Source organism: Lipotes vexillifer, unplaced genomic scaffold (assembly GCF_000442215.2).
Source record: "Lipotes vexillifer unplaced genomic scaffold, Lipotes_vexillifer_v1.1 scaffold1288, whole genome shotgun sequence".
Taxonomy (NCBI): domain Eukaryota; kingdom Metazoa; phylum Chordata; class Mammalia; order Artiodactyla; family Lipotidae; genus Lipotes; species Lipotes vexillifer.
Window position 1 is genome coordinate 522,943 of NW_006776097.1, and position 17,863 is coordinate 540,805.

Below are 17,863 nucleotides of genomic sequence, written 5' to 3' on the forward strand. Positions count from 1 at the left end.
ATTGAAATCTAGAGGATGGCAAACGTTAGCAAGGATGTAGGGTGTAGGAATCCCCATGCATTGCTGATGAGAGTGTCAACTGGTGTAGCCATCTGGAAAGCCGCCTAGATATCCCTGTGGTCTAGCATGCCCTCTCCTGAGTGTGTAGCCCAAATATATTCTCCTACAGAACCATATGTGGAGGACAGATACAAGGAGGTAATGGGAGGAGTGGAGGGAACCTGCCTCGCATCACTGGGGAGTAGGTAGGCAACATGTGGTGCATGCACGTTATAAATACTCTATGGCAGTTAGGAGCAACACACTAGAGGTATCCAGGAGCAGGGAGAGATCTTAAAGTATAGTGTTAAGTTAAGAAAAGTAAGGGCTTCCCTGGTGGTGCAGTGGTTGAGAGTCCACCTGCCGATGCAGCGGACGTGGGTTTGTGCCCCGGTCCGTGAAGATACCATGTGCCGCGGAGCGGCTGGGCCCGTGAGCCATGGCTGTTGAGCCTGTGCGTCCGGAGCCTGTGCTCCACAACGGGAGAGGCCACAACAGTGAGAGGCCCACGTACCACAAAAAAAAAAAAAAAAAAAAAAAGTAAGAAAATACCATATGTGCACAGCAAACAGCAGTACAGATTTCATAAGGACATAAACAGAGGATACACATCAAATACATTACAAGAACTGCTTATGGGAGGATGGTATAGGAGTATGAAATGGAAATATAAAAGGATAAAGAAAGTGAGTCCAGTGATGATAGAAAGCTATGAACTGAGGAGAATACCCTTTATACCTAAGCCACCCCCTAACAAAATACATAAGGGCAAAGATAAGACAGGTGATAAGGGCCAAGTACCAAAGAGTCTTAAATAGCACAGAAATTTGTAAGACTATTTTAAGGGCCTCTGCCTTGGTATATCATAATACATGCTAGAAAAATATAAGCAAGATGAAGAATAATTTAAAAACAGATATTAATGTAGAGTACAGAAACATTCAGTTTGGCTTGAAATTATATTTCTGAGGAAAATCTTTGAAAAAAACTTTTACATGATAATGCTGGGGAAAAAACTCAAATGGAGCTGTACAAGCACTGTACATTCTTTTATAGAAAAAGATATTTAAAGAAGATGCTAAGAACATATAGTTAAGCTTTCTGCTGGAGGTTTTAAATATTACATAGCTATTCAAATGCTAGAAACACATACTTTTCAAACCGTATATAGAGACCTAACCATTTTCAAACGGGTTCATCCATGGACTCCACAGAGTTCTCAAAAGCATTAGTGGCACTTAAAACCATTAGGGCCATAAGCTGAGTGAAGTGAACAAATGCTTACCCAAAGGGAGAGTGGGTGGGCAGTGCAGCCATGCCTTTTAAAGAAAGGAGAACAAAGACTGAAAAGCTTTGCAGTTATCTCCTAATTTGATTAATTGGTGTTTTTTCTTATTCTGATGTTTTTATTCAAGCCATATTGATGCACTGATTAGTGAGCCCTGAAGCTCAAGGGTCCGCTGTCCTTGGACACGGCCACCTCATACAAATGAGCAGCCTGGGCTGGGGGTGGACAGCTTTCCCCTTGAGCATGTAAAGTCTTCAGATACCTAAGCATCACAACAATTTCGAGAGGGACCACTTCCTCCTACCCTACTAGAGCAAATTAAATCGCATTTGGGGGTGATACATAAAGCATTAGTCACAATTTGAAGCTTAAAAGGATATCTTTTTCGCTTTCCCTTCTCAATTGACTTCTCTTTTTATTTTTTTCCCCACAAACTCAATGCAATTTAATTAAAGAATATTTATTGAACACTTATTTGGGCACATTAGGTAGCCCCTGCCCTCAAGAAGTTTACCACTGTCTGTGTGTGTTTGTATCCATGATTCTGGGTTTATATGGCATGGTAGAGGGAGCAGGTGGATGGACACAAGAGACAAATAGAATAAAACAATTCTCTCAGTATTTGTGATATATAGAGAGGATAAATTCTGTGAACATAAAAAGGAGACATAAACGTATGCTTTTCTATCATACCGTATACCTTTGTTATTCTCTAAATTACAGAATTATATATATTAGTTCATGTTCAACTTGGAAACCAGAGGAGCTTGAGAAATTATGACTAAAGGGTATGATTATCCCCCTTCAGTTTAGTGTGAGAATGGCAATTAAATTAAATTCAACAAACAATTCTGAAACTAGAAGGGGGCCCCTGAGATGTTATGCCATAAATAGAACTCAACCTAAATCATCCCAGACAGACAAGAATCAGTACCATTTTTTCCAGTCCTGTTTTAAAAGGCCACCAAGGAAATAAATGCCATAGATAACTCTAGATACCTAGCTTAGTGCTTAACTTCTCAGCACAGTTTTTTAATGATTAGTATAAATCTCATACTACAGTTTAAGGTCCTTCAAGGTTTCTTTTAAGGATAAAAGCTGAGGACAGAGCACGGGAGCCTACCTGGCTCTTTGGTGGGGCTAATTGTGGACTCTGGGAGGGCTCGCTCCAAGGAGTACTTCCCAAAACTTCTGCTGCCAGTGTCCTTGTCCCCACGGTGAGCCACAGCCGCCCCCCGCCTCTGCAGGAGACCCTCCAACACTAGCAGATGGAAGCTTTAGACAAAACCGATCAAACCTCACCTCTCTACTAATGCACCCCATCTCAGCATCTCTTGTTGCAAAACTCATCTCTTTGCTGAAAGATAGAATCACACACAGTGCCTGTAGCCCTCTAGAACTTCCAAATAATGAGGAAAGAATGTCAGCATGCAGATTTAGACAGTCACAAAATTTGAAACAGTTACTAATGTTGTTGGATATTTAAAAGGCTCGGGGCTTCCCTGGTGGCACAGTGGTTGAGAGTCCGCCTGCCGATGCAAAGGACACGGGTTCGTGCCCCGGTCCGGGAAGATCCCACGTGCCACAGAGCGGCTGGGGCCCATGAGCCACGGCCACTGGGCCTGTGCGTCCGGAGCCTGTGTTCCACAACGGGAGAGGCCACAACAGTGAGAGGGCCGCGTACCGCAAAAACAAAAACAAAAACAAACAAAGGCTCGACATCTCCAGACCGTTATATCATAGTTGGCAGCCATCAACATACCACATACAGTTATAATGGACTAGAATGGGCCAGCAGCACTGCCATCATCACAGCTTTTATTCGGGTCTTGATATTAAGAGTCAACTGTTCCAGAAGAGATCAGTGCCCGGAAACAAATACCAGTTCTGTACAGTTGCAAGATGATGCCAATTACTTCATCAACCATCTTGGAGTTCCCACTGTGAGGTTTACTTATGAGGACATCAAAGCATTAGAGGGTCCAAGTTTTCTCTCTGAAGGCTTTTTCCCTAAATGTGCAACAAAAATTGAAGAAATGGATCCTTTTTTCAACCTTCACGAGACCATTACCAAGATCTGGTGTACCCCCAGCAGAGCTTTGTAATAACATTGAGCAGAAAGTGCTTCACAAATGTGTGTGCAGAACAGTGGAAACAAGGTCTTTGGCAAGGCCTCCTAAACATCTCATCAAAACTCCACAGAGGGACTTCCCTGGTGGCTCAGAATCCGCCTGCCAATGTAGGGGCCACGGGTTCAATCCCTGGTCCGGAAAGATCCCACATGCCGCGGAGCAACTAAGCCCGTGCGCCACAACTACGGAGCCTGCATTCTAGAGCCCACAAGCCACAACTACTGAAACCCATACACGTAGAGCCCGTGCTCCACAAGAGAAGCCACCGCAGTGAGAAGCCCACACATCGCAAGGAAGAGTAGACCCTGCTCGCCGCAACTAGAGAAAGCCAGCACACAGCAACAAAGACCCTAGGCAGCCAAAAATAAATAAATAAAATTAATTAATTAAAAAAAAAAAACTCCACAGAAAGGAGCCCTCAAGATAAATTAGGAGTGTGGGATTAACATATACACACTTCTATATATAAAATAGATAATCAACAAGAAGCTATTATACAGCACAGGGAACTCAGTCTTCTGTAATCACCTATATGGTAAAAGAACCTGAAAAAGAATGGATATATGTATATATATAACTGAACCACTTTGCTGTACACCTGAAACTAACATAATGTTAATCAACTATATCCCAATATAAAATAAAAATAAAATTAGTTGGCCAAAAAAAAAAGCCGAGGACAGCTAGTTGGCAAGCATAGTTCAGTAAACCTTCACTGTAAAATAGAACTATTTTCTCATGCTGGCTTCTTGGTAGAGAACTGGAAGATGGCCCATGTTGTGTAAGACTTTTTACTTACACTCTTTGTCATTTAGCACACATGCTATTAGCATGTTAATTTAGATGGTGTGATTAGATTTATATGTAGATATGACTAGATTTAAAGAACCACATAGCAGGGTGCTCCTTAATTTTGAGGCCATTCTTTAGTCACTACTCACGTTTCTCAGGCCAAATAAATACCATAAGTTTTTCCCTTCAATGTTTGAAGCATCTTTATGCTCTGATGATCCCTACTGACTGTTAATGGGGATGTATATCCCTGTGCCTGGGGGTGAATCTTGGGGAAATCCCAATTCCAGGACTTTCTTAGATAGTGTAAAAGGCTCCTGCCTCCCAAATCCAGAGTCCTGAACAGTCATGGAACTTTAATTAATGTTGCATAGGTAACTTGACTTCGTAAAATCTGCTTTCCATTTTTTGCCATCTTCTCTCTGTTTCCAAGATGTAACTGGCATTTTTGTTTTCTACAGATAGATGATGCTTGTTCGTCTTTCCTGTCCATGGATCCTCTGCCTCAGGTAATTCCAAATGGAGGTGTTTCATAGTGATGTAAGCATTTGTCATGCTGAAATACTCCATCTCTCCCTTTGGACACATCATTATTTTATGGACTTACTAAAATGTCAACGTATTAGAAATTATTACGTCATCTGCAGGTAATAATGAGTGCTCTGAGTTTATGGTGTAAAGTGCTAGGGCTTTTATCTCTAAGAAAAATAGATTTGCATATACTATACCCATATTTTTGAAATTAAAATGCTAATTTCAAAATCAAATTCTGTGTTAGATTAAAAATAATGAATCCATTGCTCTCTTGGGGGACTAATATCCTGGCCCTCAATAGTTTGCAACCCATGGAGAGATGAACTTACAGAGTCAGGCTTAGGAGATCAAAATATCATTGTAACTGAAAAGTCAATTTGTGAATGTGGCTTTAGATCTGCTGCTAAGTGTGTCTGCTAAAACTACCCCCAGAATTAAACTGAGGTTAGACTGTGACTCAAACCTCCTGCCAGAATCGGGTTTTCTGCCACGCGGCAGCAATCAGGCAAGAACAACTGGCCAGAGAGCTGGCTGTCTAAGAGGAAAGGGCTCAACAGAGTGTGCCCGATTTCCTCCTCTCAATCATCTGTCAGGTAACTCACTCCTCTTCCCACAGGGAAGAGTTAAGAGGACTGGGGAGAGAGGAGTGGTCTAGCTTCTGTACCTGGAAATGATACAGACCAGTGTGCTTGGCCTTCCCTAATCAATAGAAATTGACTAGAGGCCAGACAAGAAATTCAGGCAAAGCTTTACTGGGGCCCCTGCTACAGCAGGGGGAAGCTAGATCGAGTAACAGGTGCCCTTGCTCACTCTCCGAGGGGGGCGAGCTAGTTCCTTATATGGGGTGAGGGTAGGGGTGTGTCCAGCGGTCAGGCTGGAGGGCTGGCTTAAGTGTTTGGCCCACTCCTCTGGTGGTGTTGAGTGCAGGGAGCATGCTCTGTACCCTGCTTTTGCTCCCCAAACACTGTTTTTGTCCCCCAGCTCTTCAGAAGTGGCAGTAAGGTTTTTTGGTCTGTTTGTATCTTTTTGTTCATAATTTGCCCCAACTGTGCATACACACAGTTATTTTTAGTCCCACATGGTTTCTTTGTATTTTGTTGGCCAAGGAGAGGTCTGTCCAGGTTCAAGCCTTGCAGCACTGCAGCAAAGGGTCCCAGGTCCCAGCAGTCTCAGAAACATGAGCAGTGGGAAGTAAGTGTGTCCTTCTTACACGTCTCTACTAGACACTGCTCCCTCTGTCTGCAGCTCTGTCTCTGAGTGCAGGTGTAGCAGAGTTAAGCTTGGTGTCTTAACTTTCTTAATCAGCATCACTAAGTCTCCTGAACAGAGGAGAGGGCTCAGCAGAGGCGCTTGGCTCAACCTTCTCAACACAGTCAGCTGTGTGCCTGGGGCGAACCCCTACATGGTCTGGCCATGGCGCGATGCCTGTCCTTCATGTAGTCCTTCGAGAATGTCATCCTGGCCAGTGTGGAGAAACAGCCTTTCTCCTGCCTCGACTGGTTCCTCAGCCTGCAGAGGATCACTTGCAGCAAGTTAGAGGCATTAAGTGCTAAAGCAAGACCAGAATCATAATAGACAACATTTATGAATGATATATCAAATTGCTTGAGGAGCATTGACAGATATATAACATGTGGTGGATATTAATCACACACAAGCTTTTGCATTACATTGGAAATTCAGGAACACCCTCAGAATCACTTTTATGTCTTCAAAATTAAAAGGATGAATTTTAAAGCACTCGTCTAAACACCATCGACGTAAACTAAGCTTTTATTGGATTTGGAGGCTGTACCTTTTGAGGAGAGCTTTGTAAATTTACTATGAAACCTTTTACACTAACTGATACCATTTTTTTAAAATTGTTAATTTCCTGTTAACTATTATTATATTATGTATGTGATTATCTGAATAGTTCTTCAAAACATTTTTACCAAATAGAAAATAAAGGCTCTTTAAAAGGTCCACAAATAAAAAATAAAAAATTAAAAATCTCATATGAGAAAAATCCTTAAAGAATAGTTGTAGCTCAGTGAATAATGGCTTCATGTAAAAAGTTGCTGGAGAAAATGCAATTTGTTTCGAAACTTTTTCTGTCAAACTTCAGTCTTGTTGCCAAGCCTCAGCTGGCTTAGAAGCTGTTTTCTAAGGAGACACTCATATAACTAAATTTATTCTTCTTTGAGTTAAGAGACACATGGTATCACTAGATTTTTTTAAAAATTATTTTGTATTTTTTCAGCATTTCTAGATGGGCCATAAGAGGAAGTTTCAGGGATTTATTTCTAGATTTTTCTGGGGTGAGCTGCATACCCAATCCTGAAGGGAAAAAGTGAGAAAAGATGTATCAGTGTTCACGCTCTACTTTTTCTCTCATCCAACTCCCAACCGTAGGCTTAATAGTCAATACCAGTGCAACACAGGGATACCTATAGATCAGACGACCTAGCCGTGTGTAGTATTGGGCAAGTGACAGTCTCTTAGAATCTCACTTGCTTTATATGTGAGAATAACAATTCCCATCCTGTATATGTCAAGCTGTGTTTTAAAGACAAAGTGTGGATTATGTATATGAAAATGTTTGATAATTTATTGAAATACTACTTAAATATGAGCCATTTTAATACTATTAATAAATATCCCAACAATTTGCATTGGGCAGGCAAACAGAAGAGAACAAAGCAGGCCTTTGACATGCTAGGTGGGATGCTCAGAGAAGCTGTTTCATGACTCCAACTGTATCCCTAAACTATAGCCAATCCTGTTAAACATGTGCTGTTGTTCAGAGGGTGAGCGATCCTTTATGACACATCTTCTGAATTAGCAGTAACTGCAGTTGTTAAATCAAGCTTTACAGGTCACACATTTTTCAGCGCTCCTATTGTTAACTAATTGCTCTGTATGTGGCACTGTGCTAAGAGCTTTACCTACGTGTAATCCTTCCAAGAATTCTGCATTGATGTTGTCATCCCCGATTTACAGCTGCAGGAACTGAAGTTTAGAGAGGTTAGGTAACCCGCCCAAGGTCACACAGCTAATAAAGAGGAGAAATGGAATTTGCACTGCTCTGGAGTTGCAGGCCGCTCGACTCCACAGCCCTACCCCATTCCCACACTGTTTCAGCTCCTCATTATTTCCCATATGTATTTATTAAGTAATCAGTTACTCCTGGTGCGACCATGCTGAATTCTGTGCAAGGTGGGTTTCGCCCCTGCTTGTCCAGTTGGGCTCCTTCTCACCACACCCAGCTGGCTGCAAACCACAAGAGCCCTGCCCTGCTTCTGTGCTCAGGTGCTTTGAAAAACCTGACACTGGGGTATGCAATCAGCAGCCTGGAAGGGTGGGAACTCATTAGGTGCACCATACACGGTTCTTTTCTTCCAAACTCCCATTGTTTGCGAGCAATTGAAGGATTTTCAAATTAGCCAGTAATGAGTACTATTCAGCAAGTCTCACCACTTTGGCATGTAGATTCAGACTTAGCTGCAAGTTGGGAAGAATAATCCTTTTTCTGGCACTGCCTTAGTTACTCTCTGTCACAGAATTTCATAGAATTTTAGCAAATACTGAGGTTTTTTTTGTGTTTTTTTTGTTTTTTTTTGCGGTACGCGTCCCTCTCACTGTTGTGGCCTCTCCTGTTGAGGAGCGCAGGCTCCGGACGCGCAGGCTCACGGGCCCAGCTGCTCCGCGGCATGTGGGATCTTCCAGGACCGGGGCACGAAACCGCGTCTCCTGCATCGGCAGGCGGACTCTCAACCACTGCGCCACCAAGGAAGCCCCCAATACTGAGAACTTTGTATCTGGACCCACAGTGGAAGCCTTAATCAGTGCATATAGACAATATGTAACTTTTTTTTTTTTCCTCTTTGGAAGGAAGGTTTTACTTTTAGGAGCCAAGTTTTTGTCATGAGAGAAATCAAGGGATTCCAACAGAGTGTCAGTGGGCCACAAGGATTCTATTTGGTGTAGTTGTGTTTCAGGAAGGGGGACCCCTTCCAGGGCCCGAGAGTGGGCTTTTGTCTAACACTCGTAAATGAATTGTCCGAGGAAACACATGTGCTGACAAAGCAAGAGACTTTATTGGGAAGGGGAGCCCGGGCGGAGAGCAGCAGGGTAGGGGAACCAGGAGAACTGTTCTGCCACATGGCTTGCAGTCTCGGGTTTTATGGTAATGGAGCTAGTTTCCGGGTTATCTCTGGCCAATCACTCCGACTCAGGGTCCTTCCTGGTGGCGCGCGCATGACTCAGCAAAGATGGATTCCAGCGAGAAGGATACTGGGAGGTTGGTAGGACATATGTGTAACAGGGAAGCGCCAAATCTGACTACATGTTGGATCTGTTTGTTTTACTTTAACCTTTGCTTCCCATTGCTTTTGTTCAATAAAAGAATACTGTCTCTACATAATGGCCTGCCTCGGGGAGCCCTACCCCTCTACCTGAATGTTAAACCAAAGTGCCTTTGTTAAGGGAAACATCCAGACCCTGTCCACCTGTGGATGGCTGCAAGAAAGAAGAAATTAACACATCCCCTCCCCGAGGCTGGCCATTCCAGGGGATATTGCAAAACGTATGGCCTTTTTACTTTACTTCCTCATCTGCTTCCCGTCTCTGTGCTATAAAAGAAACTGGCATCCAAACCCCGATCAGATGGTTATTTTGAGACATTAGTCTGCCATCTTCTTGGTCTGCCAGCTTTCCAAATAAAGTCGTATTCCTTGCCTCAACACCTCATCTCCGATTTATTGGCCTGTTGTGCGGCAAGCAGAGCGAGCTTGGACTCAGTAACATATGGACTGGAGTCTCTTCTCTCATTTTGACCTCTCCTGAATTCTTCCGGTTGATACTAGCTTGTTAGTTCCGCATTCTTACCAGGACCTCCTGTTGTAAGATAACTCATGCAAGTGGTTACTGTGGTGCCTGGCCAGGGCGGGCAGTTTCAGTCAGTGATTCTCCTAACGGTTGGAATGTCCTTGTGATCCTAACATTTTATGGTTATCTCTTCTATGCAAATGATGATAACACAGAAGCATGGCCTATATATCTTCTCACTTCCATTAGGCATCCAACGCATTGGAGGAGCTTTGCTTCATAATTATGGGGACTCTACCAAAGACCCAGGTAAGGTTCAAATGGTGTTTAATTTGTAGGCCAAAAAATTGCTCAGTGGTATCTTGGAATTCCTCCTGGAAGAAAATATACCCAATTTAGGAAGCATGCCAAGAGGAGCTAGAAGAGCATAAATTGACTTTGGATAAGAAACAAATACTTCAGTTTCTTTGACGCCTGAGAATTTAGGGTTATATTAATGGAGTTCGCAATCATCTGATTGGAAAATGGTATGTCCCCTTCAAGTATAAGATGTGTTCTAGTTCTGATGAGGGAAATTTGAGGTCATTTTGGCTTTTTCTCTCTTCTTGAATCATACTACAATTGGAGAACAGATGCATTTTTCTAAGCCCAGAGGTTAGGACAGTTACTTTGTCAGAGAGGACATTAAGAATGCAAAAAAAGCAAACTATATCGTCAATGTCGGTTTGAAAATTGTATTCTTACTGTGATGTCTCGGTTTTTATTAAAATTATTATTTGATTCTTGTGTGAGAACTTTTTGTCCCAAAGTGAGGCAATGGGAACTTGAAAAGTGGCATGAGGTACCATACCTCAGTTATGTTCTGTATCTTATAGGTAAACTAATTTTAAAATTACCTTATTAAGGATAAGAGCCTTAGGTTTAGAATGTATTTTTCATTAGCAGTTTAACCTATGATCACCGGTTTGGTCTGACTTTCATGACTTTCACATAAGTGTTTACAATTGTATTTTTTCCCAATATTTTTAATACTGACATTTTCCAAAACATTTAATTGATTTTTTTCCTAATTAAGAGAAAATAAATGGCAATGTTGTTTATCCATGAGTTTCTATTTACTTTAAAAGCAAATGAGAAAAAAAAGAACAACAAAAAAGGAATGATATGTCTTGTTCTTAAAGACAGATTTTTGTAGGGAGAGAGGCCTATAAAAAAGTTTATGGAAGAAAGCAAAAATAACTGATAATCTTGTTCTTTCATGATAACAACCACAAATATTTTGATGTGATTCCTTCTAGTCTTTTTCCCTGAATTTTCTATCATGTGATCATATCAGTATTTCCTATTCCACCACTACTGAACATTTAGGATGTTTCTAGTTTTTCACTCTTATGAACAATACTGTAGTAAAGATCTTTGTTCATACTTTTATTTATAAACATACTTTTATTTATAAAGCTTTTGATTAATTGCCCATTTATTTTTAGGGTAATATATGCTTAACCAATTACAGTCTTATGTTTTATGTATAACATATGTGTCATATATTTTAAAAATTATATAATCTTGTAATAAATTATAAATTTTAAACTATACATTTATATTATACATATTATGATTTTCTAAAATAATATAATGACATTTCTATATCTCTCTTTTCAATAGGAAACAGATGAAAAAGATAATACCAAAAGGGTAAGGTGATTTCCATAAATATGTACATTAAAAAATAATCAAGGAAACCACTAATTATCTATAGTAAAGCTCACTATTTTTTTAACAGTTCTTATTTCATTATTCGAAGACACAAAAGTTGGCCAATTCAAATGCTGTGGTAAGTTGTAGAATTACTTCTTATTAGTAATCACTAGTATTTTTTTTAAACCTGTTTTTGCAGTTTATCTTATAGAGTAGATCAAAATTCATGTTTTCTTCTTTAAAAGTTTACATGTGGGTGAACAAATGGAATTCAATATTTTTTATACATTTATTTTATATCTCAATAACTACAAGTACATTAAATTCATTCAATTATTCATTCAGCAATTATTTACTGGGTATCTACTATGTGCCAAGCACAATTCTAGGTACTAGAAATATAGCAGTAAATGTCATGCAACTTACATTTTAGAGGAAAGAAAAGCAAATGATTAAGTAAAACACATTATTTTAGATGGTGATTAGTGCAAGGGAAAAACAGACTTATGCAAAGTCATTTTAAGAATTATTTTAAAAGGTGATTGTCAAAAATGTATTTAAATATAACTAGAAATACCACTTGTATTCCTAAGAGCTCCTTATTTGTAACTAGGCACTTAATTTGAGAATTTACTCTCTAAGATTAGCCAGATACCAATAACTTCTAAATTGTGTGGTTTTAGTGGTAGTTTTTCTTTTTGTATGCATGGATTTTTTTTTTTTTTTCTTGCGTTATGCGGGCCTCTCACTGCCGTGGCCTCCCCCATCCGCGGAGCACAGGCTCCGGACGCGCAGGCCCAGCGGCCACGGCCCACGGGCCCAGCCGCTCCGCGGCACGCGGGATCCTCCCGAAACGGGGCACGAACCCGCGTCCCCCGCATCGGCAGGCGGACCCTCAAGCACCGCGCCACCAGGGAAGCCCCGTATGCATGGATTTTTAAAATGCTAACCAATCTACTTTGGTGTTTCAATCTAGAATACTTAATAATTACTTGACTAGAATATTCTTTCTAAGCTTGTGACTCACTACCATGGACCAATTTATGAAACGAGGAGCATAGTGTATTTTAAACATGTGTTTACCTGTGGGAAAGTAACTGTAACCATAAACTCAGTTTTAAATGTTTATCCCGTTGAATATTCTTACATGTGAGGAGTTGAAAGTCAGGTTATACTGGCTTCAAATGAAATAGAAGTTGAATTGATTAACAAATAACCACTATATGGGGCTTATAGTAGTCCATTTGATGAATGAATTTAATATTTGTGAAAAGGTTCAACTGAAGTCATGCCTTTCAAATGAAACCGTTATCAGGTAGCCGCATGTCTCAAATGTGCTTTCATTTTCTTCTGCTCGGCATCTTTACATCTTGAGAAAATGTATCTTAGTCACATTTTTCACTAGCAATGACACATTGCCATTTTTTTGTGCCTCCTGTTGTCCTGTTCCACATGTTCAAGTTAAATGAAATATATATTTTATAAAGAAGGTTACTAGATGTGTGTACAGTATAATCTTCCAGATAAAAATGTTCATGCTGGAAAACTGATTCTCACAGAGTTGGTTTCATGTGTCCCAAATCATTCTGAGTAAGTCTGGAAACAGACAGACAGCTTTTTTGCTTCTCAAAGATGCAGGTGGGTGTTCTCCTTGTTGGTTGCTACAGATGGAGCTCAGGCCCCCAGGAAAGAGCATCGTCAACAGAATGACCAAGGTCCCAGCATAAAACTGGAACTTTTATTCCATCTCTTGGTTTATTCTCCACGGCTCTTTGAAATGCTCACAAAGGACTATCTTAGGTCACATCTTTCTTGTTCTTTTTTGTCTGGAGCAAGGATGGTGGGTAAAAACAAAAACAAATAGGAAGCCGTCTTTATGCCCATTGCTGAGCAACCGCTGTGCTCATCACGTGTGTGTGTTCGTGTCTCTCAGTCGTCTGTCCTGCATCCGCTGCTGCAGCTCGTTCCACAACTGCATGAGAGAAGAATGAAGAGGTTCAAAGTGGACGTATGTAACACAAACTGCATGCTTGCTTTGCCACTCTGTGTGTGGCAGCCCTTTCTGTTCATTCCCTGTGGTGGTGGTTTATAAGATCTTCTTCTGGGTAAGCCTCATGTAACACCCAGGTAGCCTACAGAAGAGCATCTGTTCGCAGAAGTGTTTTCACACTCAGGAAGAAGAGAACTGTCCTCCACCCCATTAATTGTCCCTTCTAAGCCAGGTTGTGGGCAGTGAGGAAAACCGGGATTAGACTTCCTTTCAAGGGCCGTGCCCCTCCCAGTGAGGAAACCTATTCATTCTTGGTTTAAGAAAGGACATGGCAGTGTGCCTAGTCATTAGATAGGAATAGGAGAAAAGATCAAGGACCATTTACTGCCCCTCTGTGTACAGGTCGGCAGATGGCTGGAATGACAAGCTTTCTATCCAGGTATTAAAGCATTAGTAAGAGTAAGGCTCATGAAGTATTATAAATATGTCAGACATTAAACGTAGGTATTTCGTTTTTTCCACAGTTAACAAAAATATGGCCCAAACTCAGTGTCTGTGTTTAAGATGAACATAACTAAGAGGAACATAAATGAGTTAACATATTTTTAAACTAGAAACTGTGGCATTTTTATTGTCCTTTGAAAAGAATCCTAACTCTTTCAATGATGAAAGTTTCTGGGCGTTACTTTTAAGTAATGCCTTACATTGTTGGAATGCCTTATAGTTTTTAGTCTTATAGGATCTCATTTTATTCTTTTGACAACTCTGTTGGCACTTAACAAGTATTGTTGTCCCCAGTTTACAAAAAGAAACACAACTCAGAATAGTTAAAGGAGTTTCCCAAGATCATAGTAGTAAGTGGGATTAGAGATTATAACAATCTCTTGACTTCCAGTCTAGGCAAATATTTTTTTTTCACTATGCTGTTTCCTTTGTAGTCTAATCTTGAATATTTCTATTATTTTATTGTTAAAATTTTTCTTAATTTAAATACCATATTAATTTTATTCTTCTACTACCAAAAGTTTGCAAATACTTTTAAAAACACATACAGTTTAGGCAAATAAATTCATCAAAATTTATTTTTATTATCACTATTTCCTCCCTAAATTCTTCACATCGTTGAACTAAGCTTCCATCATGGAAGACAATACTGCTGCCAACGTTAATGAGAAATGTAAGAGGAACTGTAGTAGCCCCTTAAAATTTTAGAATTTCCAATATGAAAAAAATCAAATCAGTTTTCATCAAACTTTCTAGAAGTAATATATGCTTTTTTGAATTAACTTTTACTTTCTGAAGAGTCTTCCCGACTTATGAATAGTGTAAGATTTCAGTTTAAAGATCCAGTTTCTTAAAATACACCAGCAAATTATTAGTTTACTACAACACTTCAGTGTTAGTATTTGCAAAATCAAAGCTACTCAGTATTGTGGGCGGTTTGGTACTTTATCTAAATGTTCCACCTTGAGTGAGACTATCTATATTTACAGATAACTATATAGAAGTGTGAACTCTGACTTAGTAGTAATATCTTGTTGGACAAATGATAGCTCTTAAGAGTATTTTGCAGCAAGCCAGGTTTTCTAGGAATCTCTAAGAGAAAAAAATGTAAAACATGAATTTTAGAAAATTACAGTAAAGTATTACTTTTGCTGGGCCTAAGTCACCTAATTTTAAACCATATTTTTGATAGTGAAATATTTTGGGTTCTTAAAGAAAATGAGTTTTCAGATTTTAGTGTATTCAAACCCTTTTCTTACATGTTCTTTGCTAGATATCCTCACTCGCATCCCCACATGTTTTTCAGCTCTACCACCCAAATTCTTTTATATACTATTCTATCTCCAATAAGACTAAAAAGACCTGTATGTTTGAGTTTGAAATTTCTAAATTTGGGCACATTTTAAGTTACATCTGTCCCACTTTTCTTTTTTTCTGTGTAATATAAAATACATAACTGTTCTTATATAACCAAATAAAGTTTCTATGTGTACATTTTTAAATATTAAAAATTTCAATCTTTAAAGTAATTTGGGGGGATTTAATAATCAGGATGAGAATTAGATATAGAATGTTGAGAATTTAAGATACATTTGTTGTAAAGAAGGGATTTTAGAATTTTAATAGATGTCAGGGCCATTTCTTAGAATCTAAAAATATGATTGTACTTATATTATGGAATACTTGAAAAAGGTCTTGATGACAAATTTCATATAATTGCTGTCCTGATACTTTTATAACTTGCTATTGAAAATAGCAAGCTATAAGAACCAACTTTATGGAAATTATAAAATGTTAAATATTTTTTTCCATTAACTTTGAAATGAAATATTTTGAGAAAAGAAACACTTCAAAATACATCCATTATGAATAATCAGTTTGTCCCTATTTGGTTTTGTTTTTTCATTACCATTTCTGTTAATATAATTATATTGGGAAAAATCTCTTCTGAAGTCTCATTGAATAAATATAGTTTACCAAATTTGTCCCTCAATTTAAATTTCCATAGATATATTATGTATTTTAACTATGACACAATTCTATTTTATATTTTTGCCTGTTCATGTGTTAGCACATACAATATGTATTGTAAAGAAATCATTTCATTCTAACAAACTGCTGAAGGGAGATTTTAAATATAGTTAATTATCTATGAAATGTCCTCTGCCTACTTGTCGATGAATATATGTACAACTGACAAATTTCATGAAAATAGTATCTGTTAGACTAATAAGGAAATTACCTTAAAATACAACACGCTGATGATACTGCAAGTATCACTGAAAATTCTTCCAGTAGAAATACAAAAATTACTTATTGATATGAATTATATACTCAAGTCCTTGATTCCCTCATTATTTAATTATGATAGCTGAAAATAACTATACTCTCCAGAAGCATTATTTTTACTGTTGTTTGATTTGTAATGCCCTCATTTTCTCTTCCAGGAAGAATTCCAAGGTCCTATTACAGGCCAAAGTAGAGGATTCTTTTTATTCAGGGTATGCACATACTATATTTAAAAATAAATCAATCAACATCAACATTGAAAACTACTTTCACTGTGCATTTATTTACATTAACTCATAAGTTTTAATTAAGTTTTGTAGTTTATCTAAAGATATTCGACAGCAAGTGTTACAGTCTGAGATTCACTTCTGTCGCCACCTTATTGCCTTAATATCATGGCATCTCTGATCTCTTCTCTAATCCACTACTCATGTTTGTAAATACCCCAGATGACATTCACCTATTTCACAGTTTAGTTCCATAACATTTCATGTAGGAAATGAGTGTCTGAAAGATGTATTACTCCTTAAGTTCTAATGAAATATTTAGCTAAAGAAATATTAGCCAATGAAATATTTAGCTAAGGAATTACAACTTTATTATAAAGTCTAAGGAGAGCTATATGGTAAGATTTGCATTTTGGAAACTAATTCTAACAATAAATTGGAGAATGGACTGAAAGAAGGAAGAAAATAACAGATATAGATAAGGAAGAAATAATACCACTCAACGAGATCATTAGGCTGCTTTCTATGAAAATTAACTTCTCTCCTTAGTTACATTGATTTGTTTCTCACTTATTATTTTCCAGCCACGCAATGGAAGAAGGTCAGAAGGTTACATTTAAAATGGTATGTGCATCACGGTTCAACCCAGTTTGAAAATTTCTGTGATTTTCAGATCTTCACAAGTTAACCTATGCTCAGTTTATTTCTGTTATTTGATTGCATGTGTACATTAATATTCTATATAAATACTGCAAATATAGAGGCTATGAGGACTTCATATGATGTAAAATGCTAGTATTTTAGGGCCACATTTGCTTTGCCCATGTCATGCATTCCTCACACTATGTCACAATAGTTGTCATCAGTTTTGCAGACACTGACCTGATCATCATTTACTGTGCAAGTAGAATGTGTCAGGGATCATGTTCTTATTTTGGTAATCAGTGTCCACAATAGTGAGCCATAACTTACAGACTGGATGCATTTCGGACTTCCAAATGACCTATATTCAAAGATTCTTTTTAAGAGCTGTGATTTACCATTTCCAGAGAACTAAGAAAATGTGGAAAGACATGAAAGCATGACTTCTACTTTGGGACTCCCAGAGTTTCCACCTCAATGCTGGAGATACAGTAGACACTTAGTAGCTATTGAATGGCCCTACACATTTAATAAATATGTTAATCTTAATATCTTATTAGGCTATGAATTTTAAAATTAAATGCAAATGCACATTGATAAATTTACACCACAGAAATAAAACTATATTCTACTAACTTTATGTAATCCTCAATGCAGGTTCTATGCTGAACATATTTTTGCAAATATTTCATTCATATGAATTATCTCAGCCCTTTAATACATACATATTTAGCTTAAGAATATAAAATTCTTGGGCTTCCCTGGTGGCGCAGTGGTTGAGAGTCCGCCTGCCGATGCAGGGTACACGGGTTCGTGCCCCAGTCCGGGAAGATCCCACATGCTGCAGAGCGGCTAGGCCCGTGAGCCATGGCCGCTGAGCCTGCACGTCCGGAGCTTGTGCTCCGCAACGGGAGAGGCC

General features: G+C 38.8%; 1 protein-coding gene across 1 annotated transcript in view; it reads left to right on the plus strand.

The window, feature by feature from the left end:
- Positions 1-16,922, plus strand: part of NMU (neuromedin U) — a 31,315-nt gene extending 14,393 nt beyond the window's left edge. The window contains exons 3-9 of the mRNA XM_007450262.1: positions 4,713-4,760; positions 9,844-9,903; positions 11,260-11,289; positions 11,378-11,428; positions 13,226-13,300; positions 16,234-16,287; positions 16,887-16,922. Of these exons, the coding sequence (XP_007450324.1) occupies positions 4,713-4,760; positions 9,844-9,903; positions 11,260-11,289; positions 11,378-11,428; positions 13,226-13,300; positions 16,234-16,287; positions 16,887-16,922 (354 nt within the window). The remainder of the gene's footprint in view (positions 1-4,712; positions 4,761-9,843; positions 9,904-11,259; positions 11,290-11,377; positions 11,429-13,225; positions 13,301-16,233; positions 16,288-16,886) is intronic.
- The last annotated feature ends 941 nt before the right edge of the window (positions 16,923-17,863 follow it).